This window comes from Littorina saxatilis, linkage group LG8 (assembly GCF_037325665.1).
Source record: "Littorina saxatilis isolate snail1 linkage group LG8, US_GU_Lsax_2.0, whole genome shotgun sequence".
Taxonomy (NCBI): domain Eukaryota; kingdom Metazoa; phylum Mollusca; class Gastropoda; order Littorinimorpha; family Littorinidae; genus Littorina; species Littorina saxatilis.
The window spans coordinates 64516437-64542097 of record NC_090252.1 but is presented as its reverse complement, the minus strand read 5'-3'; the positions used below and the strand labels follow the sequence as shown (position 1 = coordinate 64542097).

The 25661-nt window shown below is 42.5% G+C and overlaps 2 protein-coding genes across 2 annotated transcripts in view; both read left to right on the top strand.

The window, feature by feature from the left end:
- LOC138974409 (uncharacterized) overlaps window positions 1-6484 on the top strand; it is a 6676-nt gene extending 192 nt beyond the window's left edge. Inside the window, exons 1-2 of the mRNA XM_070347125.1 lie at window positions 1-219; window positions 403-6484. The exon at window positions 1-219 is cut by the window's left edge and continues 192 nt beyond it. Of these exons, the coding sequence (XP_070203226.1) occupies window positions 1796-6484 (4689 nt within the window). The 5' untranslated portion in view covers window positions 1-219; window positions 403-1795. The remainder of the gene's footprint in view (window positions 220-402) is intronic.
- Window positions 1-22249, top strand: part of LOC138974158 (uncharacterized) — a 49826-nt gene extending 27577 nt beyond the window's left edge. The window contains exons 3-8 of the mRNA XM_070346861.1: window positions 13129-13247; window positions 14374-14659; window positions 16961-16999; window positions 18444-18611; window positions 18952-19125; window positions 19674-22249. Coding sequence (XP_070202962.1) covers window positions 13129-13247; window positions 14374-14659; window positions 16961-16999; window positions 18444-18611; window positions 18952-19125; window positions 19674-19756 — 869 coding nt within the window. The 3' untranslated portion in view covers window positions 19757-22249. The remainder of the gene's footprint in view (window positions 1-13128; window positions 13248-14373; window positions 14660-16960; window positions 17000-18443; window positions 18612-18951; window positions 19126-19673) is intronic.
- The last annotated feature ends 3412 nt before the right edge of the window (window positions 22250-25661 follow it).

Genomic DNA, 25661 nt, shown 5'->3' with positions numbered 1-25661 from the left:
CGAAGAGAACAAAAGGAAACAGCGTGCATTGGTATTAATTCGTGAATATGAACTGTACATATATTCAGTTGAGGTTGCTAGGATGCAATGCTCTGACCGTTTCATTGACTCCAAGATGGCAGCAATCAACGCAGCCACGTAGATTGCACTAGCATATGTTTCACCTTCCGTGGACGGATTTCCACATTTTTGCGATCTCCAAAGGTCCACTAACCGCAGGTAAAACACGCTAATACATTTTAACATTATTGATTCACAGGAAAACACAGGTATTGTTCATTTTCCATGTGTTTGTGTCAGTCTGTGAACTCTTGTTTCTGTGTTTGTTTTAGAGAAACAAATGGAATGATATCGATGGAAATCATACTTGATAATAACAGATATTGCACGTGTGTGTTGCAGAAGGTGCAAGTGTACAGGGGTGTACAATGCTTATGTAAATGATGTCGTGTGAACACTGTGGGAAGGGCAACGTCAGCGGTAACCACGGAAGGAACCACCAACGTCCCCAAGTGTCACCCAGATCGAGTTTATCATGATGAGTAGACTACTTTATATTTTGTGAACATTAACTTCATGTCTTCATTTGTGTAAACCGAAATACATTTTCAACGAGAAGAAGAAGTACGTTCCGCGCTTCGATATCAAACGTCTACGCAACAAGAAGAAGAAAGACAATGTTGTTACGTGTGTGTGAAATCACACCAGCGAAATCATAATCTACAAAACTTTCATTTGAAGATTCTAAGAGAAAGGGATTGATGTCTGCAAGAATGATCATGTGCATGTTTTTGAAAGTACAGAATTATTAAATTTCTTATTACTTCTTTGCACTTGTCTCTGTTAAACACTGATCAGCCCTAGAACGAGAAGCAGACGTCACAATGGGGGCTCGTCCGGGATATTGAATCAACGTTTTACTTTCGATCCAGCCGTTCCAAATTTTTCTCGTTTCAAAATTGCTGTAGGTTTCTTGCATGTCGATTTGTATTGTAAATGTTCGTACTTCATCGCCATCGTCTCATCATATAATTTTATTTATTTACCTTTAGTTATATTACTTATCACAGATCTATAACTCAACGTGTGCCCTATCACACGGTAAAATAAAAACTGGAAGTGTTGTCAGCTGAAACGACACGTTAAAAAATCAATATTTAGCGAGACCACTTTTGATTTGTTAGCTCCCAATTTTATTTGTGGTGTTCCAATTCATCAGTGTGATAGTATTCTTGCACGTACTATCGGAACCATCATTCCCCTTAGTTTGTTCTAAATTACGCGGGAGGTTGGTGGGAGTCAGGTACCTAAGAGGTAAGGATTAATACCTGTATTTCCCTGTGAAGCGCTATATAATCGACTTGTGGATATCAGTCGTATTTACTTGCTGTAGAAGTGGCTGTAAATTAATCTACACAGTAAATGATGCGAATTGACAGTTGAGTTGATACATCTTGTATATTCAACGTTCGATCGAGTGAAAGATTGATCTTTTCGCCAGAAAGAGTCAAATAAAGTTTACAGTGTAAGTTCTCGTTGGTAGATAGAAGTAAACTGACTCACGATAGAACGTGGAAACATAACTCTTTGGGTGGTTGTGTGGAAACGTAACGTAACATACGTTGAAGAATTATTTCAAAGTACAGTAGAAGTAGAGCTAAACTAGGACTTGCATTTTGTGCACGAAGGCGATGCCCGACTGTTTCTTTTTGTAATTTGATCCGAAATTTAGTAGCTCGACGGTGTTTGAGCAACATACATTTTGTACGTTTTGGAATAATACGCGAGGTGACTTATGAGTGACGACAGTTCTCCAGCTCATAATTTTAGAAAGTCCACCATCGCAGCCCAGTTGGCACGGAAACAGCCGGCCGACAAATCTCTTCCCATAGTGACCACGGATAAGAAGGGAAGAAAAACCCTTACTGTCGGTAACGATCGGGAAGAGGTGATAGACTCGTTACCAATTCCTGCTGACGAAGAAGAGAGTGTTCATCTCTCTCTTCAAGTTGACAGCAACCGTAACGACGAAGAGGTTGATCCACAGGCGTGCACGGACGTGTCACCTGTAAATATGTCTCAGTCCACAAGTGTAGATCCGCTAGAGTTGACTAGACAGCTAATGGCCGAAGGACAGTTGTTGGGGTTAGAAGGAGCCGAGTTGCGTGCATTTGTTCTTGATCAGAAAGAGAAGCAACAAACTCTTGATCGCGAGGAACGAGAACGTGAAGCTGAACGGCTAGAACGTGATGCTGAACGACAAGAACGTGACGCTGAACGACTACGGCTAGAACGTGACGCTGAACGACAATTCCAACTGGAACAGTTGAAAATCCAGAACGCCAACCAAGAGGGCAACAGGAACAACAACTCGCCAGGACGTATTCGCGAAGATGATGGTTTCAAGCCCAAGATTCCTTTTCTAGACGACCGTGATGACATCGAGAGCTGGTTCCATCAGTTCGAGCATTATGCTCGAGACTGTAACCTGAGTGATACAGCAAAAGCTTCACGTGTAGTGTACTTTCTGAAGGGTAAGGCGAGAGTCATCTTCTCAAAGCTGAACGAGGAAGACGCTAATGACTACGACACTCTCAAACACGCTTTGTATGAGGGCTTCCAACTCACTAGCGAAGATTATAGAAAGAAGTTTCGCCAAACCAAGAAAAGCGCCACTGACACGTATAAAGAGCACATCACGAAGCTAGAACGGTATCTAGACAAGTGGGTGGAATTAGCAGAATGCGACCAAGATGTGAAAGATCTCAAAGATTTGTTGGTCCGTGAGCAGGTGTTGGACACCCTTCCTCCTGACCTCGCCGTTCACATTAGGGATAGAGACCCTAAGAGCGCCAAAGAGATTGGGATGATAGCCAACACATATCAACAATCTAGATCGAACGTCAAAACTTCATCAACGTACGTCAAGCCTGAAAAACGTCGTTCTCCCCAAGAAGAAACAAGAATAGCTGCTCCATCAACAAAACCCGCAAATCAAACTCTAAAGGCCAAGTTGAGTGACGCCGAGAGAGGGAAACTGCGAGCATCTGGATGTTGTTTCATTTGTAAATTGCAAGGGCATGTCTCTCGTTTTTGTCCAAACAAGAGAGACACAGCAGGTGCAGTTTCATCGAAGAAAGATACACTTGAGACACCGATCCTCTTAGAAAAACTTTGCGGAAATTGCAAGGAAAAGAAATGCGCCGAAGTGGTACCAGTGAAGCTGAATGGAACAATTGTCAACGCTTTGAGAGACACTGGATGTACTGGTATCATTGTCAGCAAGAAGTTTGTGCCAAAGGAGGCATATTCAGCGAAAATGAAGGAGACTACTCTGGCAGAGAAAGACTCCAAGAAGATGTACCACACCGCCGTGGTGCACATCGATTCACCCTACTTTGTCTCCGAGACAGAAGTAACGGTGATGGACGACCCAATTTACCCTGTCCTCATAGGTAAATGGTATGGACTAGGTAAAGAGAAGAAATTGACTCCCACATATCCTGTTCGAGACCCAGCGTGGTACCCTGGGACGGCAGCTGTTGTTACCACGAGAGCACAAGCGACAGCAGACGCCCAGAAACCAAGCTGCAGTCACAAACAGGGAGTCAAGGAAGAAGAAAGACTGTATTCGCCAGCTGATCTGAAGAGAGAACAGGCAAGTGACCCTACGTTGAAGACCATCAGGCAATTTGCCAACTCTCCAGAAGGGATCAATGGGATACGGTATTCATACAAGAAAGAAATCCTGTATAGAACAACGAAAGATCGCCACGGAAACGACCGTTCACTAGTAATCGTTCCGAAGAAACTCAGGAACAAAGTTCTTTCATTTGGTCACGATCACCCCATGGCAGGACACTTAGGTCAAAGAAAAACATCTGACAGAATTAGAGCAGAATTCTGGTGGCCAGGGTGTGCAGGAGACATTCGTAGGTATTGCTTGTCCTGTGACACATGCCAAAGAACTGCACCGAAAAGTCAGACAAAGAAAGTCCCTCTGGGAAGGATGCCACCCATCAGTTCGGTTTTCAAGAGAGTTGCGGTGGATATCATCGGCCCGGTCAAACCTATGTCGGAGAGCAAGAAACAATATATCTTGGTATCTGTTGACTACGCTACCCGATACCCCGAAGCTGTAGCCCTGAAAAACATCCAAGCAGACACCGTAGCTGAAGCTCTCTGGGAGATGTGGACTAGATTGGGAATCCCAGATGAAGTGATAACGGACCAAGGCACACAGTTCACCAGCCACCTGATGAAAGAAGTGAACGACTTTCTCAGCATCAAACACAATATGACTGCACCGTTTCACCCTCAAGCGAATGGTTTGGTCGAAAGGTTCAACTCCACACTGAAGAGCATGCTGAAAAAGTTAGCGATCGATCAACCGAGGGAATGGGACACGTTTATCCCCGCCCTCCTGTTCGCATACAGAGAAGCTCCACAAGAAAGCATGGGATTTTCGCCGTTTGAGCTGCTGTATGGGAGATCTGTCAAAGGACCCATGCAAGTGCTGCGCCAAACATGGACCGAAGAAGAAATCTCAGGGGAGCAGAAGACTACAGCGGAATATGTAGTCAACCTCAGGAACAGAATAGAAGAAACGTGCAACGTGGCACGTGAGAACATGAAGAAAGCGGCCAGCAAGCAAGCCCATTTCTTCAACAAGAAAACGAAACCAAGGACGACAGAAGTCGGAAAACGGGTTCTACTTCTACGCCCTGTGAAGAACAACAAGCTGGAACTTACATGGTCAGGCCCCTACAAGGTTGTGGAAAAGTTGAATGAATTCGACTACAAGATCCAAGTTGGCAGAAGAACACGGATCTACCACATCAACCTCATCAAGGAGTACCAAGAACGGGAATTGAGTTCCGCCACTCCCAATCCCAGTTCATCTGCCCAAGCGAGTGTTCCTGCTTCAAACGAAGAAGAAAGTGATGAAGAAGACGGAGGAGAAGAGGTCGTGGCTGTTGTCATGGAAGAGGACAACACGATGGACGATGACATTTTCAAGTATGACACTCAGAAGATGTTACCCCTCCTAGAAACTCAAAGAACCGAAAATGTGAAGAACATCCATTTCGACGAGAAATTGGACGAGGCAAAGGTCAAAGAGGCGAAGATGATCTGTGAAGAATTTGAAGAGTTCCTAACAGATGTTCCAAAGACGACGAACCTGGAAAAATGTTCCATTGAAGTGACAGAGAAGAAACCAGTCTTTGTGAAACCCAGACCCATACCTCACGCCATGGTAGAAACTGTCGAAAAGGAAATTGAAGAAATGCTGAAGTTGCATGTCATCGAACCTGCAAACTCTCTATACAACTCTCCCATCGTCCTGATAAAGAAGAAGGACGGAAAGTACCGTTTCTGTTCTGATCTGAGAGCTCTGAACAACGTGGTAGTGTTCGACGCTGAACCCATCACCGATGTCGACCATCTGTTTCAAAGTTTAGGAAAGGCGAAATACTTTTCAAAGCTTGACTTGACGAAAGGATATTGGGCGATCCCAATAGAGGAGGAGGATAGAGACAAGACGGCATTCACAACTTCAGCGGGCCAATTTCGTTGGGCCAACATGCCATTTGGATTGAAAACAGCGACAGGGGTGTTTAACCGCATGATGAGGAAGCTACTCAATCCAATCAGAAGAAAAGACGTCCACCACTTCATGGACGACGTGCTTATAGCAACTGAAACCTGGGAAGAGCACATGTCAGCTCTGAAGGCAGTACTACAGAGGCTACAAGAAGCCAATTTGGCGGCAAAACCCTCCAAGTGCTACATAGGCTACACAGAGTTGCCGTACCTCGGACACGAAGTGGGAGGTGGAAAAAGGTGGCCAGAAAGCGACAAGATCAAGAAGATTCAAGACGCTCTCCCACCCACCACGAAGAAGGAACTACGGTCGTTCCTAGGACTCTGCAACTTCTACAGATCCTACATCGAGTCATACGCAAACATAGCTGTTCCGTTAACCGACCTGACAAAGAAGTTCAACCCAGACAAGCTTGTCTGGAACGACGAAGCGAGAAGGAGTTTTGAGACACTCAAAGAGAAAATCTCACAGAAACCTGTGCTGTGTATGCCAGACCACAGCAAACCTTTCGTGCTAAGGACGGACGCCTCCGACAAAGGAATGGGTGCTGTTCTCATGCAAGAGCACGAAGAGACTCTACGACCTGTTGCGTACCAAAGCAAGAAGTTCAACGGAGCAGAAAGTAGGTACGCCACCGTAGAAAAAGAATGCCTAGCTACAGTTTGGGGAGTGGGAAAGTTCGAACGGTATCTGTACGGGAAACACTTCACCATTGAGACAGACCATCGCCCACTCAAACATCTCCAACGACAACCGAACAACCCTCGTCTGATGAGATGGGCCCTCCAACTGCAGCCATACGAGTTCACCGTACGTGTTATCCCCGGGAAGGACAACCACGGTGCAGATTATATGAGCAGAGCGTCGTACGATGAATAATTATCTACTTGGGATAGGATAATTATCTTGATCCATGGGGTTATGTGACGAATGGAATTCGTGTATCGACTCCCTCTCTCATATTAATCGAGACTTCACTAGTTGCGTACACAAAACGAGGTTAAATGACCGAGACTACGTCATGACGACACTGTATGCATATGACGTCAACGCTCGCGCCATTAGTCCAAAACTAGTACAAGGTAAGAATGTGTTTATCTGCATGGAAAGAAATTTAAACGAAGAGAACAAAAGGAAACAGCGTGCATTGGTATTAATTCGTGAATATGACCTGTACATATATTCAGTTGAGGTTGCTAGGATGCAATGCTCTGACCGTTTCATTGACTCCAAGATGGCAGCAATCAACGCAGCCACGTAGATTGCACTAGCATATGTTTCACCTTCCGTGGACGGATTTCCACATTTTTGCGATCTTCAAAGGTCCACTAACCGCAGGTAAAACACGCTAATACATTTTAACATTATTGATTCACAGGAAAACACAGGTATTGTTCATTTTCCATGTGTTTGTGTCAGTCTGTGAACTCTTGTTTCTGTGTTTGTTTTAGTGAAACAAATGGAATGATATCGATGGAAATCATACTTGATAATAACAGATATTGCACGTGTGTGTTGCAGAAGGTGCAAGTGTACAGGGGTGTACAATGCTTGTGTAAATGATGTCGTGTGAACACTGTGGGAAGGGCAACGTCAGCGGTAACCACGGAAGGAACCACCAACGTCCCCAAGTGTCACCCAGATCGAGTTTATCATGATGAGTAGACTACTTTATATTTTGTGAACATTAACTTCATGTCTTCATTTGTGTAAACCGAAATATATTTTCAACGAGAAGAAGAAGTACGTTCCGCGCTTCGATATCAAACGTCTACGCAACAAGAAGAAGAAAGACAATGTTGTTACGTGTGTGTGAAATCACACCAGCGAAATCATAATCTACAAAACTTTCATTTGAAGATTCTAAGAGAAAGGGATTGATGTCTGCAAGAATGATCATGTGCATGTTTTTGAAAGTACAGAATTATTAAATTTCTTATTACTTCTTTGCACTTGTCTCTGTTAAACACTGATCAGCCCTAGAACGAGAAGCAGACGTCACAGCTGGTAATGAAAGTGGTGTGTGTTGCTAGGATAATGAGCGTGAAATAACTGAGAGATGTCATTGAGGCTGCATTTTTGTCTAACCCTTTTTCTGTCTAGGCGCAATAGTGCAATTCTGGCTAGTTTGTCGGCAGTATCAGTAGGAAGTATAAAAAGACACAAAACATCTCACTATTGGTCGTTACATTTGGTGAAGCAGAGAACTATATTATCTCTATACCTTCCTGTCACTGGAAGCAGCAACACTTGAAAGCATAAGTTCCCTTGACAAACGTCATTTATGATTGGCGTCATCTATGAATGACGTCACTGTCGAGACAAGTGCCGGTATCGGCAAACCTTGTCGCGGCAAAGGGCTAAACAGAGATCTGTAGTATCTCTGGGCTAAATAAAATAATGTGTATACGTTTTAGTAGCAACAAGGTAGCAAGAAAGTCACTGGGAACTAAGCAGCGCAGCGAAAAACCAGTCATAAGCGCATCCGATCCGAAAAATCAAGCTATCATAAGCGCACAGGGGGGTATTTCATAAGAGCACCCGACCACAAATCAGCGACCTGCCTTGTGTTTTGGATAGTTATTCAATAGATACGCATTTTTTTGTAAAAAGAGCAACGTGAATAAGTAGCGCTACATTTCGAGTTTTGACAACTGTAATATGGTTGCAGGATAATTAGTATTTTAGGAGTTATTACATTTTTTCTGCAGACACTCACCTCGTGCCCCGCTCTTCGTATCATACGCTCATCCGCTAAAAGGGGTTATTCTGAGATCACCCAGCATATCATAAGCCCACCTCTGATTGAAGGGCCTGAGTTTCAGTCTTACCGAACTCAGGGTGGAAAATAAGCGAAAACATTCTCTTCCACCATGTAACATGTCACGTGACGTCGTTGAGACCGAGTGAAGGTATATCTCCGAGGTATAGGGTATTCTTTCAACCCGCTGCACAACAGTAATTTATTGATACCTTAGTTCGGTCGTACCGGTGTGTAATACCTCCTATCTCTCTCTCTATCTCTCTCTCTATCTCTCTCTATATATATATCTCTCTCTATCTCTCTATCTATATACAGGATATATATATCTCTCTATCTCTCTCTCTATCTCTCTCCCTCTCTATCTATCTTTCTCTCTATCTCTCTCTCTATCTCTCTCTCTCTCCCTCTCTCTCTCTATCTCTCTCCCTCTCTCTATCTCTCTTCCTCTCTCTATCTCTCTCTATCTCTCTCTCATTCTCTCTCTATCTCTCTCTCTCTCTCTTGCTCTCTCTCTCACTCTCTCTCTCATTCTCCCTCTCTCGCTCTCTCGCTCTCTCTCCCTCTCTCTCTCTCTCGCTCTCTATCTCGCTCGCTCTCTCTCGCTCTCTCTCTCTCTCTCTCTCTCTCGCTCTCTCTCGCTCTCTCTCGCTCTCTCTCTCTCTCTCTCTTGCTCTCTCTCTCTCTCTCTCTCTCTCTCTCTCTCTCTCTCTCTCTCTCTCTCTCTCTCTCTCTCTCTCTCTCTCTCTCTCTCTCTCTCTATCAAATATTTGCAATCACATTTCAAACATGCCACAAAAAGATATGGGTCCCAAAAAATCATCCCTCCTATACCTCGCACAGACCTCTACAAATCGAGCTTAGCCTTCTCGGGAGCTTTTCTCTGGAACTCCTTCCCCCAACAGATAAGAAATGCAACTTCAGTGAAAATGTTTAAGAGACAATCACGCTCACACATCATTCGTGAATGAAATGTCTTGTTCGATTGTTATTTTGTTGAACATTTTGTGCTAGTGTTAAAGGCACAGTGCAGCTTACAGCCTTCGTTTTGCGTTTTTGTTGCAGCTGAGTGCATTTACAGTTCAAACATCCTCCTATGGTAGTAAAACAAAACCCAAAACTCCCTAACGACGACATCTGTGAAGCTCGACAGTTTCTTGTTCACGCGAGTGCATAAATTAACCTAGTTATTACGTGGTGTTCCTCAAATGCACATTGTGTTGCAATCCATACAATGTAATTCTGTATCTTGTATGATTGAAGTTTTATTTTTTATGTCCGTCTGTCTTTAGGTGTTGTTTAAAGGACAGGTTGGAAGAATAGGCTTTGCCTAAAAACTTTATCCTTTTGTAATAAAGTTCTGAGTCAGTCTGAGTCTGAGTCTCTCGACTCTCTCGCTCTCTCTCGAGCTCTCTTGCTTATTAATTTTTTAAATAATTTGTAATGTGGTTTGAGAGAGAGACAGAGCCTGACAGAGACAGACAGACAGACAGACAAAGACAGAGAGACGAACAGAGAGACGCAGATTAAAAAAAACAAACCGTTACAGAAATTGTTGTTTTTAAACACACATTTAATCATTTACTCTGTGTGTGTGTGCTTTCTTTCACCCTTTGCTTTCAAATAATCCCTGTGATTATTTAATAAGATTTAATAATTTCTATATTAGGGCGAGGGCTGGATGTAAAAAAGCAATATTCTTGCTTATCTATTACCCTCGATAATAAAGATTTTGTCTTGTCTTGTCCCTCACTCTCTCTCTCTATCTCTCTCTCACACACTCTCTCTCTCTCTCTCTCTCTCTCTCTCTCTCTCTCTCTCTCTCGCTGTTTCTCTCTCTCTCTCTCTTTCGCTGACATTCCCACCCGCACACAACAACGCATATACACACGCACGCACACACGGTCTTCGTGCAAGTATGCATATGCACGCAATGTTCACAGGGGGGAAGGGGGAGGGGGCTGGAAGGGTAAAAGCTGTGGGTAAAACGATCAAAGAGTGTCGCTGTACGTTTTTTTTGCTGAGTTCAGGAGCAGCTGCTGTAGAATAAAACAAATAACTGTTGAACACGGGCTATTTCTATGGTCTTTAACACACTAATATAGTGAATGTCACAATACTGTGCTTACGAGTTGCTAGACTGAGACAACTTTACCTGTAACCATGTAAACAAAGCAGCAAGGGAGTAAACTCTAGACAATGCTCTGCTGAGGGTATAATGACCTCATCTGCCTTGAATTGCCCAGATACAGGTTTGTATGCATGCTAAATCCCAAGTCCCATTCTCGCTTCGAATACAGCTAAACTAGCCACTGGACATTCACCCTCTCTCTAAGAATCATGGTTTGGGTTTTCCTTTTATATGTATACTAGATGAATACCCGCTTCGCCGGGTACGGCTTCGCCGGGAAGAAGTAGAGCCGAATACCCGGCTTCGCCGGGGACCCGGCTTTGCCGGGTGTACGCCGGCTTTGCCGGCGCACCGTACGAAGGAAGGGAAATAAACGCGCAAAACACTGGAGAAGATAACGAAGAGTAATGAATGAAAGCTTTGTGGACAGTGACCTTCTAAAAATAGTAACGGGAATATGGATTGAGCGTTGTGGACATTGACCTTCTAAAAATAGTAATGGGAATATGGATTGACGCCACACGAAGGAAGGGAGATAAACGGAAAACACAAGAGAAGATAAGGAAGAGTTACTGGGAATGGATCTGGGAAGATGAACAGAAAAACAAAAATCGGTTCAGCGCTGCGCGCTGAGAGCACGTGTTGAAAATTCTCATCGACCAGGTTGTGTCCGGGGTCTACCTGAATATGCCCACCAAATATGAAGCAGATCCATTGAGAACTTTGGCCGTGCATCGCGAACACACACACACACACACACACAGTATAATATATATAGAAGCTTTTGACTTTATTGTCCTGCAGACTGTGTACATTTGACTTACGCTCAAAAATAATTCCTTTTACGTACCATGAGACGGTGTGACAGAGTTGCACGAATAAGCATTTTTACACAGCCGTATATACGGACTGTGTATAGGATTTGGTCTGTCTGTTTCTCTGTTTTTACATTTAGTCAAGTTTTCACTAAATGTTTTAACATAGAGGGGGAATCTAGAAGAGGGTCGTGGTGTATATGTGTGCGTGTGTGTTTGTGTGTGTGTGTGTGTGTCTGTCTGTCTGTCTGTGCGTGTGTGTGTGTAGAGCTATTCAGACTAAACGACTGGACCGATCTTTATGAAATTTGACATGAGAGTTCCTGGGAATGATATCCCCGGAAGTTTTTTCCATTTTTTCGATAAATACCATTGATGACGTCATATCCGGCTTTTTGTAAAAGTTGAGGCAGCACTGTCACACCCTCATTTTTCAATCAAATTGATTGAAATTTTGGCACAGCAATCTTCGACAAAGGTCGGACTTTGGTATTGCATTTCAACTTGGTGGCTTAAAAACTAATGAATGAGTTTGGTCATTAAATATCGGAAACTTGTAATTAAAAATATTTTTTTTATTAAACGATCCAAAAATAATGTCATCTTATTCTTCGTCATATTCTGATTCCAAAAACATATACATATGCTATATTTGAATTACAAACAAGCTCTGAAAATTCACAATATGAAAATTATGATTAAAATTAATTTTCCGAAATCGATTTAAAAACAATTTCATCTTATTCCTTGTCGGTGCCTGATTCAAAAAAACATATAGATATGATATGTTTGGATTAAAAACAAACTCAGTAAGCTAAAAAGAATAGACATGTATACAGAAAAGCGTGTTATCCTGCTCAGCGCGACCACTACACTGCACTATTCTGCATGGCTTGTCGATTTCACTGCCTTTGCCACGAGCGGTGGACTGACGAAACTACGAGTATGTGGTCTTGGTGAAAAAAGCGGTGCGTTCAGTTTCATTCTGTGAGTTCGACAGCTTGACTTAATGTAGTAATTTTTCCTTACGCGACTTGTTTGGTTTGTCTTCGGATTAGACTTGTATCTCTGGTTATCTTCGTTCAATTGAGCTGACATTTGGTGAGTAGCTTTCAATTGCGGTGCATACGGAGTGTGTAAAATAGGTTTATAGCTTTAGTAAAAGCGGAGATATGAGCTTAACACACCTTTACATAGCCAGCCCGCCAACAAATCCGTCCATTAAGGTTTCAGGTGGGTATGCACGTCTCAACCTAACAGTTGCCGTCAGATAAATGTGCAGTAAGCAATTAAGAATCCCTTAATAACAGCTAGTGAAACCTTAATTCACGAAGCATGGGTGTGTACACTAGTCAGATTATATATGTGTTAATCCGTTTGAGGTGTTTTCAAAGACGTTTTTAATTGAAGGTGCACGCGTACATCTTGATTTGAAACTCCTCAATAACCCGCACTCAAGAAACTGGAGACAACTCAAGGACTTGTTATTGTTTTTCCCGAAAGCTGAAAATAGCTCAATGCGTTTATCGATTTCAAAACATATGTCTTGCTCGAACTATGCGCACGCAAAACAAATATGATTTGCAACAAAATAGTATTTTAGGTAGCCATTACACGTACCTTGTCCGCACCGTAACTGGTTTTTCAAGCGGCATTAGTTCATCTGGAGCAACCCACTCTAAGGGCTGTGTGTGTGTGTGTGTGTGTGTGTGTGTGTGTGTGTGTGTGTGTGTGTGTGTGTGTGAGAGAGTATGTGTGTGTGTGTATGTGTGTGTGTGTGTATATGTGCGTGTGTGTGTGTGTTCTCTGTTGACAGTGAGCCCTGGCAGTATCACTATGACGACAGAGCCTAGTGGTGTGACCACCCACAGGGTCAACGACACACTGCTGATGCGATGTGATGGTATTGTTGGCACTGTGCTGGATGACTCGCAAGTAGGACAATCATGTTATGAGTTATCTTACCTTCATGTTATGAGTTATCTTACCTTCAAGTTGTGAGTTATCTTACCTTCATTGCGAGAGGCAGTGACTTCAATTCAGATATCTGCCCTCTGTTCATAGGAAGGGTTTAGAATGTATGGTTGCAAAAATGCAAAGATTGTGAGGCTTTGCAGTGTATGAATATTACTGTTTTATGTTCTTACGTGTTATGTTGTATGCTGTGATGCACCACTCCCGAGTTTCTAGTCTTGTGATAATACAGTTTTCTATGTCTATGTGATGGCAAGAGTGTGAGCCAAATAGAGTGGGAGAATTCCGGGATGGTCGTATATGGTTTTTGAATTTAAAAAATTCTGACTTCACTGCTAGTGTAATAGCTTATCACTACAGCACATCTGCGGTAGCGGTGCATGTCTTTTTCCAGAGTAATTGTTTTTCAGTTGAGGATTTTGGAATGGAACAAGGCTTTTTGTTGTTGCTGTAATGTTGTCATAATGTTCTCTTGGATACACTGTGTTACATAGAGAATACTACATGGCTTGCTGTGTCGTACCAGATTTACACGAGGTTTTTTTTAAAAATATTGAACTGCGAGCGAAAGCGAGCTGTTCGCTATTTGAAAAAGCAACGAGTGTAAATCTGGTACGACACAGCAAGCCATGTAGTATTCTGCTTATCCTACATAATGTACTTACGTGTATTTTACTGAAAATGTCTTGCTGTCGAGGCAGCTAAATTGAAGACGCTTGTTTTGGAACCTCGATCTCTTCTAAAGCCTCGTGCAATCTATTACGTCAAAGCAAAGAAACGTCACTCTGAAAGTGTGGCGTGACGTGTTAGTTCTAAAGATTCATCGAGGGTAATTAGCGAGCGCAATTTTTGTTTCTATAATGACGTTTGTCTCGGTGACTTTGGCATCATAAGCAGTGGAAAAACAGGTCCCTGCCAGACTTGCTTGACATGACCTCATTTACATGATATACACACGTGTGATTTGAACGATTATTATCTCACGGATGTCTCTCTCACGTATGTAGGATAAATCTGTTTACTCTCTGTATGTTGAAACACTCACTCTCTCTTGCATTGCAATTCAAAGAGTTGTCTCATTTTGCAGCTTGAGTGGATCTGGCAGTACCAGGTTGGAAACCGTTTTCCAGGGTTAGAGAACTGGCAGCCCTATCGTGACATTGGTGATAACAGCGCTGACATCCAAACAGACTCTTCAATAACAACCACCAACTCCTGCTACAACCGTCAGGTCAGCGTACTCACACGTCATCTGACTCTGAGCGATACAGACAGAGAGTACCGCTGTTACGTCATCAACAATGACGTGTCCGGCAGTCAGAATGCTCAAGCAAATGCGCAGGTTATTTCTGTTGGCACTGTATCCGAATCAGGTAATGATTGATTAAAGAAATAATAAGAGTTAAAACTCTGTACAGAAAATGTACAGTGCTCGTAAAAGAATATTTGGTTACTCGGTAACTCGGTTATGAATTACCTTCCTACAACTTCCCCCTTTCTCTTGACAGATTAATTGTGGTGTGAACGTTGAAGTGAATGTACAAAATCAAGATAAGACCATCCCTCCACTTGGTTACATACAACATTTACAGCGTGTGTGCCATGTGTGGAGAGTGGTAAATTGTTTACGAATTTTAAAAGTCACTAGAAACTTTAAACATTATCCATAACAAAATTCTAACTCTTCACAGGAAGACGTCACGATATTGAGGTGTTGGTATGTGTTCAAATGTTGGTATGTATGTCCAAATGTTGGTATGTGTCCAAATGTTGGTACGTGTTCAAATGTTGGTACGTGTTCAAATGTTGGAATGTGTCCAAATGTTGGTATGTGTCCAAATGTTGGTACGTGTTCAAATGTTGGAAAGTGTCCAAATGTTGGTACGTGTTCAAATGTTGGAATGTGTCCAAATGTTGGTATGTGTCCAAATGTTGGTATGTGTCCAAATGTTGGTATGTGTCCAAATGTTGGTATGTGTTCAAATGTTGGAATGTGTCCAAATGTTGGTATGTGTCCAAATGTGGGAATGTGTCCAAATGTGGGTATGTGTCCAAATGTTGGTATGTGTTCAAATGTTGGAATGTGTCCAAATGTTGGTATGTGTTCAAATGTTGGTATGTATGTCCAAATGTTGGTATGTCTTCAAATGTTGGTATGTATGTCCAAATGTTGGTATGTGTTCAAATGTTGGTATGTATGTCCAAATGTTGGTATGTGTCCAAATGTTGGTATGTGTCCAAATGTTGGTATGTGTCCAAATGTTGGTATGTGTCCAAATGTTGGTATGTGTTCAAATGTTGGAATGTGTCCAAATGTTGGAATGTGTCCAAATGTTGGTATGTGTCCAAATGTTGGTATGTGTCCAAATGTTGGTATGTGTCCAAATGTTGGTATGTGTCCAAATGTTGGTATGTGTCCAAATGTTCGTATGTGTCCAAATGTTGGTATGTGTCCAAATGTTGGTATGTGTCCAAATGTTGGAATGTGTTCAAATGTTGGAATGTGTCCAAATGTTGGAATGTGTCCAAATGTTGATATGTGTCCAAATGTTGGTATGTGTCCAAATGTTGGTATGTATGTGTCCAAATGTTGGTATGTGTCCAAATGTTGGTATGTGTCCAAATGTTGGTACGTGTTCAAATGTTGGAATGTGTCCAAATGTTGGTATGTGTCCAAATGTTGGTATGTGTCCAAATGTTGGTACGTGTTCAAATGTTGGAATGTGTCCAAATGTTGGTATGTGTCCAAATGTTGGTATGTATGTCCAAATGTTGGTATGTGTCCAAATGTTGGTATGTGTCCAAATGTTGGTATGTGTTCAAATGTTGGTATGTATGTGTCCAAATGTTGGTATGTGTCCAAATGTTGGTATGTGTCCAAATGGTATGTGTTCAAAAGTTGGTATGTGTCCAAATGTTGGTATGTGTTCAAAAGTTGGTATGTGTCCAAAAGTTGGTATGTGTCCAAATGTTGGTATGTGTCCAAATGTTGGTATGTGTCCAAATGTTGGTACGTGTTCAAATGTTGGAAAGTGTCCAAATGTTGGTACGTGTTCAAATGTTGGAATGTGTCCAAATGTTGGTATGTGTCCAAATGTTGGTATGTGTCCAAATGTTGGTATGTGTCCAAATGGAGGAAAGGTCTTACCCCATGCACAACCCTGGCCAGACCTGAGATGGTGACCGGAACTGTGAAGGGGTGTGTCTTTAAAGACGGTCCGTACTGCATAACTTACACTGTGTCTCTTGGTCGTATGGAGTTCAGTACGCTGTAAATAGACGAATTCAGGAAATAACTCTTGTAGTTTTGATTATGGGCATGGAAGAGTTACACTGCATTGCGCTGAGGCAAACACACTGTTACGAATCAGTGGAGCAAGTACCAATGCAGCATGTCCTGCAATATTTGTCCGGAATACCTTTATATAATTGGATGAATATGGTTATGATGTACGTGTTATCTATATCTTGTGGAAATAACGATATTTTATATCTCCAGGCATCTTTCTGAGCTGTCAAGATCTTTATTGAGGGTTTATTGTTATTGGAATAAAGAGTATAGGCAGCAGAGAAATGCTGACATAAGTAATTGATGAATTTGTGAAAAAGGTTGATTGGTTGAACAATCAAATAAAATAATGTATGAATTAATATTATATTTTTTTTTAATGTAGGTGTAGCACCTACAACCCCGGGTATCTCTTCTGGCAGTGGTGAGTATTTCCTGTGTGCGTGGGCATACCTCTTTAAATGATCTACATGTGCTTTGTACGTGTACCTGAGGTTGGAATCTTCTGCTATTTATGCCAATTGTTTGTATAGTATCAACTAATTACAGTAACAATGGTGTGAATTTTATTTTCCTATGGAATAGTTGCATGTGAATAGTGTATTACATGTATATGAATGTTTTTGAAGAGTGGACATTTGTTTTTGAATCTATTTCTTTAATTGACAATTTGGTGAATGTTTGTGGAGGGTGAGGCGATATTTTCGTTCAGGATGTTTCGCTATTTTTGGCTCACGTAAGTGTAGCCTATGCGATGATAAACTTTGTCTGTCTGTGCGTGCGTGCGTGCGTGCGTGTGTGTGTGTGTGATAGAAACTTTAACATTTCCGAGTCTATGGATAAAGCTCGCATAAGAAGATTACGTCTCGGTCAAAAGTGTTTGACGTGTGTGATAGAAACTATTTGAAGACGTCACATTATGACGTAAGAGGGTTAGACGTCACGCAAAGGAATTACTGAAAGTCTCGGTCATTGTTATTGTGAGCGGGCCGAGACTACTTGGCAGATCCAGGGTCTCGCTTTCTTGCACAGTTTCACCTATGCTTACTGTGTGTGTGTGTGTGTGTGTGTGTGTGTGTGTGTGTGTGTGTGTGTGTGTGTGTGTGTGTGTGTGTGTGTGTGTGTGTGTGTGTGTTACTGTGTGTATGTGTGACGGAGTGATTGAGTTTGTGTTACTGTTTGTCGATTTCTTACGTGAGCCTTGAAGGCTTTGCCTCTTGTTCATGCTTCAAATGGCGACTCTGCTCCAATGCAAGATTTTTATTTGATTTGATCAAACTCGACGCGCACCATGTCCACACATTTCGTTGCCTTTAATTTTGTTTTAGTCTTAGAATCAACATGAAAGTACAATGGAATCGAAGTGAATGTTCAATGTTATAGCATATTTGTGACCCTCCACCACGGAATGAGTCGCATGTCACCTTTGCGTGATTTTCATATTTTTACATTTTCATAAAGAGTTTGTTATGCTCTATCCAGTGGGGAAAAACGTTTTAGAAAAGAGCGAAAACTGTTTGAGTTATAAGCCTGTGACTAAGGTGACCCACACACTGTTACCAGACACTCCCCGGACTTATAATTATTAAGCCTAGCGCAGAACCGCGCAAGGTGACATGCGACTCATTTCGTGGTGGAGGGTCACATTTAGTGGCTGTATCTCAAAATGATGATTACAAAATGTACTAATTGTTGTACAATGTACGTGATTCACTTGCCAATATAGCAATGTCTGTATGTAGGGCAATTACATGCCCTTGATTAAAGTTTTAATTAACCCTAAATTAGAGACGAAACATGTCCTTGTTGTATTCCTCCCACCTTTGACTGTGCTAAGCCATTTTGATGGTGTGTTTGTTACCTACCAGTCACAACCACCACAGTTTCAACAGGGACAGACAAGTCAAAGGATGACAGGTTAAAGACTTGTGACTGCCCGGATGTTGGCGTCATCATTGGAGCTGTCGTCGCTGTTCTGATCATCATCGATGTCGTCATCCTTGCTGTCGTCATCATCGTCTTGAAAGGACGCATGAGTACGTGCTATCTTGTTCATTGTGTGTTGCCAGATTGAGGCCATCACTGTAGATGTTCTGCACATTTGAGTGTGGGTCTGTCCATGAAAGTGTGGGGCTCAAAGTCTGTGACAATATTCTCTTTAAAAAAAAAGGTATTTTCTTGATTTCTAATGTGTCAATTTCTAACCTCATTTGTAAATTCAGAAAAAAATAACAAATAAAATAAAATAATTTGCGTGCTTGTTTAAATTAAAATCAAACGAGACAGGAGAGGGAGTTTAACATTTTGTTCAGATTATTTAAAGCAAAATTTTAATTATGATATTTTCAAATGATGACATCACTGTGGGACCTGCAGCACACACCAAGAGCAGAGAGACTCGCGTCAATGACAATCAGATGTCCTCCTTTGGTAACGTCAGTCGTCCTGTTGAACAACGTTCTGTTGAACAACGTTCTGTTGAACAACGCCCTGTTGAACCACGTCCTGTTGAACAACGTCTTGTTGAACAACGCCCTACCGCTGCTGCTGGTTAGTATATGTCTAAATGTACCTTCATTTACTGTGTGTGTGTGTGTGTGTGTGTGTGTGTGTGTGTGTGTGTGTGTGTGTGTGTGTCTGTGTCGATCTGTGTGTGTGTGTGTGTATGTGTGTGTGTGTGTGTGTGTGTTAATGAGAGAGAAAGTGAGAGTAAGGAGAGAGAGAGTGAGAGAGAGAGTGAGATAGAGAGAGAGAGAGAGAAAGAGTGAGACTGATACACCACGAGGAAGACAGACTAACAGGCAGGCGGACGGACAGACAGACAGACAGACAGACAGACAGACAGACAGAAAGAGACAGAGGAAATGTCTGATATACATTCCCAAAATCGGTTTGCTCCAACGCCAAAACATTTTAACATTTTGACAACTTGCCACCCCTTCAAGAGATTGAATGACTGATTCAACATGCAACATGCTCTGGAGCAAATGCCATCTGTGTTGCACGGCTGTGTAGGACACGTTAATCATACCGAGCAGAAGTGGCTGACTCTTACCTGTTTCTGTGGGATTGTTAGAGAAATGTGTTTGTTCTTGCAGAAAATCCCAACACATACGATGGACTGATCATGAGAGATGTGGGCGTGGCTTCAATTTATCAAGACCTGGATTCGCCGTATTAACTACCCCAATGATCTTCAAATAGACTATTAATACTACTCGTCAAACATAACTACCCTGCTGATCTTCAGATAGGATGTTCATGCTACTGTACTTACCACTTCACTTCACTTGGCAAACATACCGCCGCTGTGACACAGACTCTAACAGTACTACAATGTAGTTCGCCTTTGCTAACATATTACACGTTTAATTTTGACCATTGAATCCGTTGTATTTGCTCGTATTTCAATATTTAAAAAAAGCAACTCATGTAAGCCGGGTATGACACGGGAAGCCATGTAGCATTTTCTATTTCATCTGAAATGTGGATAATGTATGCTTAGCCAAGTAGTTGTATATATAGCAATGGCTGAAACGGTTTATTGTCTTTATTTTGTTGATTTATTCTCCCGTGCCAGGTCATGTATATTATGTCCGCTGCGACTTGCTGTGTTGACCTGTATTGTGGCATGTCTTGTAGCGCCATCTTTTCCCTTAGCGGAGGCCCGGTAGCTTAGTTGGTAGAGCACTAGCTGGACTTGTGATCCTATGGTTGCAGGTTCGAATCCGGGCCGGGACGGACGCGGGTCAACTTTATGTGCAGACTCTGGGACGGTATCCATGTTCCACCCCCGTGTCACCGTGAAGAAAATCAAACGGCTAACAACTGAGTCAGGCCGAGTTAGCATTTGGGTCCTTCACGATCCTCGAAAGCCAACGAGATACACGTGGAATTGTGTATTGCACGGAGTAAACAGAGCTCACAAACCAGCGAACAGCTTCGTGAATTGTAGCTAGTTTAGTAGCAGACTTGACGACTGTCCATCGAAGAGAAAGGTCTCGATGTAATCGCGCGGGAGAAGAAAATGCCCGGAGAGAATGCAGGAGAAGGTTCCAGCCCTTACTTGTGTTTCCTGAGACGCAATAGTCAAAGCACTTTAACAGTGCGTCTAGTAACCTGTCCATAGAGGAGGATTGCGGCCAGATGCCGGGAAAGAAGAATCATATGAGAAGCCGCCGAATATCTTATTTCTATGGATCAGTTTAGCTGAAGTTCGACGGGACTTTCACGACGCTAGCAGTGAGGTTACGGTAAAGTCCGTATAGTTGGACCACAGAGGTCACAGGACGAAATGAACTGGTTAGGTCGAGATCGCCAGTCGGAGGATCAAGTACACCGATACTTTTTCAAGTGAACGGACAGATCGGCAGTTTTTTGTGTGTGATCTAGTTGAGTTAAGCCATGTTCAGGAGAACATATTTACTTAAGGTATACTTAGTATTTAGCAACTAGATCAGACGATTGTCACAGTCTGGTCTAAATCCTAACTGTGAACTGTGAATGTTTTTCTTTTTCACTTACACACTAGCAGTACGTCGGTATCTGTACTGTGGATATTGTGTGCCAGAGATTTCACGGACTGTGTGTGTGTTTTTCTGTATACCGCACGGGTAGCGATCTTTGATAGACTCCTGGTAAGATTATTGTGTTAGTTTTTGCACGGGATTGTCAAACAGATTTTGTCCATGTTTTCAAACCTGTGAGTACCCGGTTTTGAATCCATAACCCTGATATCTTTCTTTTCATGATTGTGTGTGTATGTGTGTATATTTTTTTTTATCATAACTGTGTCATGTATTTGAACCAATACAGTGGAGGGAACTTATAATTGGAGTTGTTGTTTGTTCCTCAATGATATAACAGCGCATATGCGTTCATTCACATTCACCACTGTGGCACGTAAACGACCTTGGTCATTCACCCATTAGTGCAGGTGGCTGAATACACCTAAACACCCAGACACCTGGGTTGCGCGACTCCGTTGCTCCTTGCTATCTACTGGGAGGAAGCGACCCGATTTTACCAGCGATGGGTAAATTAAGTAATTAAAATGAATCTGAAAAATATTCCTACTCTTTTATGCTGAATATTGTACACAGGTTTTTGGGTGAGGATAATATTCCTATTTAAGCGTGTTTGCTTGATATCCCTAAATACTTTGAACTGTGTAAAAGAAATCAATGTGAAAAGTGCCTGTTATTGGAATTAATGGCACACAGTAATAACTTTTGCAAGTTGATTAAAAAAAGAAGAAATATTTGAAATAAAAAAAAAGAAAAAAAAAGAAACGATAAACGTATTCAGTTTAAGTCGAACATGTTTCAGTGTACATTCGTTTGAGCTTTGCAGTTTTGAAACGCTGTTTGATCGTGCAATCCGAACACTGCGAGGCATACAAACCTTTTAGTGTCATTTCTTTCCCCTATGGGGATAACGAATACATCCATTAGAAAACGTCTCAGACAGTTTTAGTTTTATTGTGTGTTATGTTTAATATAAGTCTGTGTTTCTGTCTGTTTCACAAGCCTGTTTGTCTGTCTCTGTTTTTCTCTGAGCTTTGCAGTTTTGAAAACACTGTTTGATCGTGCAATCCAAACAGTGCGAGGCCTACACATCTTTCAGTGTCATCTTACCCCTATGGGGATAACGAATAAAACCATTGGAAAACGTCTCAAGCTGTTTTTATTTTATTGTGTGTAATGTTTCATAAAAGTATAATTATGTCTGTGTTTCTGTTTGTTTGACATGAATGTTTGTCTGTCTCTGTATTACAATACAATACGGTGTCACGAACTGACCGTCGCGATATAACCTTGAACGGTTGAAAACGACGTTAAACGCCAAATAAATAAAGAAAGAAAGAAAGAAAGTCACGAACTGAAAAAAAGCAGCACACTTGACATAATATAAAACATAACATTTACAAACATTCCCTCTCAATGCGGCCAATGCGCGTGCGCCAATCTGGGACTTAAAGTATGCGACCCTTTGACCGAACGAACCATGGGTTAGGGTTAGGGTTAGGGAAAGGGTCAGGTCTTACCCTAGTGAGTTCTGAGATGGTGACCTGAACTGTGGTTACGAAATAATTACTGGTGCACTTTGCGTTATAATTTGTAGCACCAGACACAACAACATTTCAAACTTGCTGAAGTGAGAAAAAAAATGATCACAGAGACTGTTGTGTCCATGACCCTATTATTCCGATCGTATTCCGATCCATGTTTTATACATACTATTTAGTATATTGCACCCTGGGAGTCTTAGCACTTCCGCCCAGCACTCAACCACCATTCACAACCATGTGCCAAACCTGAATAAAATATCAAACAAAACACACGAGCTGTGTTGATTCCCTGTTATCACTGATAGCGGACGAATGAAAGATATTACACTGGCGACGAGGATATCCGAGTGAGAACAATGGCTGCTGCTTTACCTTCGTTCGAGAAGTTCAACGTATTTTCTGACGAACAATCTGCCGGCGTCAGGTGGAGAAGGTGGGTAGCACGTTTCGAAAACTTACTCTGTGCGCTTGACATAACAACAGATGCTCGAAAGAAGGCATTGCTTCTCCATTTTTGTGGTGACGAAGTGTACAACATTGTAGAGTCTTTCAGCGAGGAGAAGAAAGGAGCTGGTGCTACGCGTCAGGTTGAAGGACGAGCAGTACCAAACGAGTATGTTACACTCAGAGATTCATTGACCGAGTACTTTACCCCCAAGAAAAACACTGCATACGAAGTGCTCCGGTTTCGAAAGTCGACTCAACTAGAGGGTGAATCGATAGATACATTCCACACCAGACTGCGAGCACTCGCATCTACATGTGAGTTCCACAACAATGATCAAGAGATACTCACTCAGATTCTACAGGGTTGTCACTCACAACGTCTAAGAAGACGAGCTCTGCGTGACAATTTTGACCTAGACCATCTGTTAGCAGAAGCTCGTGCTTTGGAACTTTCTGAGACTCGTGCTGTAGAAATTGAGGGATCAGTCAACGCGCTCTCTATCAACAAGCAGAGAAGATATTCTCAGAGTCGTGGATCACATCACTTTCGCAGTTCACAATCACACTCACAGTCCCACAAGGATGGTCACAAGGATTTCAAACGCACGCATAACACGGCTTCAAGCAGCAAGACATGCTTCTACTGTGGTGGACAGTTCCCACATAAAGCAGGATGTCCAGCGAAAGGGAAGACATGCAAACTTTGCGCAAAAATCGGACATTTTGCACGTGTCTGTAAAAGCCAAAAAGTCAGACACGTGGTGGTGGAAGATATCACAGTTTCCAGAGAAGTTGGATGTGAGACGTCAAGCGACGAGTCAGTTTTTGCTGTAAAACAGAAGACAGCGATTCATAAGACACCGGTCGTCCACGCGACCATATGCGACACCCAGATACCTTTCATAGTCGACACAGGTGCGACAGTGAATGTTCTTTCCTGGAGCGTTTTCAGCAAATTACGCCCACAAGCAACACTTCACAATCCATGTCCACTCATCTATGCATTTGGATCCAAGACACCACTTCCGATGAAAGGTTTCTTCATGACTGACATAACTTTTCGCCAAAAGACAGTCAACGCCAAGATATACATAACGGATACAGAAGGTACCGGAAATCTCCTGAGTGCCGAGACAGCCCAGGCGCTGAAAATCATCCAGTTTGCTTTTTCGACAAGCTCGCCAAAGATCATCGCTGATGACTTTCCTTCACTGTTTAGTGATGGAGTCGGCAAAATCAAGGACGTGAAAGTGAAACTTCACATTGACCAGAACATTCAACCTGTGGCACAACAACATAGGCGCATTCCATTCCACGTGCGTAAAGATGTTGAAGCCGAACTGGAGAGATTGGAACGTCTCGACATCATTGAACAAGTGCAAGGCCCTACCCCATGGATCAGCCCAGTGGTTGTTGTTCCAAAGAAGACTGGAGGCGTGAGGGTATGCATCGACATGCGAGAAGCAAACAAGGCGATTTCAAGAGAAAAACACCCCATGCCTACAATGGATGATCTTGTAGCAGACCTCAATGGATCTACTGTCTTCTCAAAACTTGATATGAGAAACGCCTACCACCAGCTGGAACTTGAAGAGAACAGCAGGTACATCACAACGTTCACGACCCATGTTGGACTCAGAAGGTACAAGCGTCTACTTTTTGGTGTCAACGCGGCGTCAGAAATCTTTCAAAACACCATTGCTGGTCTACTCCAAGGCATCCCCGGCACAAGAAACTTGTCAGATGACATCATCATACATGGCAAATCACAACAAGATCATGACGAAAGTCTGCGAATAACTCTACAAAGACTTGAAGAGAACGGTGCCAGACTAAACAAGGAAAAGTGTGTCTTCTCTGTGAATGAACTGACTTTCTTCGGTCATAAGTTTGGCGAGAAAGGAGTGTCTGCAGATCCTGAGAAGGTGAAGACCATCACAAACACGTCCGCACCAGAAAATGTCAGTGAGGTGAGATCATTCCTCGGGATGACACAGTACATGTCAAGATTCATCCCCGGCTATGCTTCAATCACAGAACCCCTCAGGAAGCTGACAAGAAAAGAGACTGTGTGGAAATGGACAAAAGAAGAACAACAAGCGTTCGACAAGCTCAAACACTCGTTGACAAACACTCCTGTCATGTCGTACTTCAGCCAAACGGAAGACACAACAGTCTTGGTTGATGCTAGCCCCATTGGACTTGGAGCTATTCTGATGCAGAAGAACAAGGTCATCTGTTATGCCAGTCGAGCACTGACAGACACAGAACAACGCTACTCACAGACAGACCGAGAGATGTTGGCGGTTGTCTACGGAGTAGAACATTTTCACCTGTATCTTCATGGATCTTCATTCACTGTAGTCACCGATCACAAGCCGCTTCTTGGAATCATGCAAAGCCGGAAGCCGACAACAGCCAGAATTGAGCGGTGGAGGTTGCGACTGATGCCATACAACATGACCCTGATATATCGTCCAGGACGAGATGATCTAAATCCAGCAGACTACATCAGCCGCCACCCTCAAACGCCACCAAAACGGAAAACGCTGGAGAAGAGTACATAAGG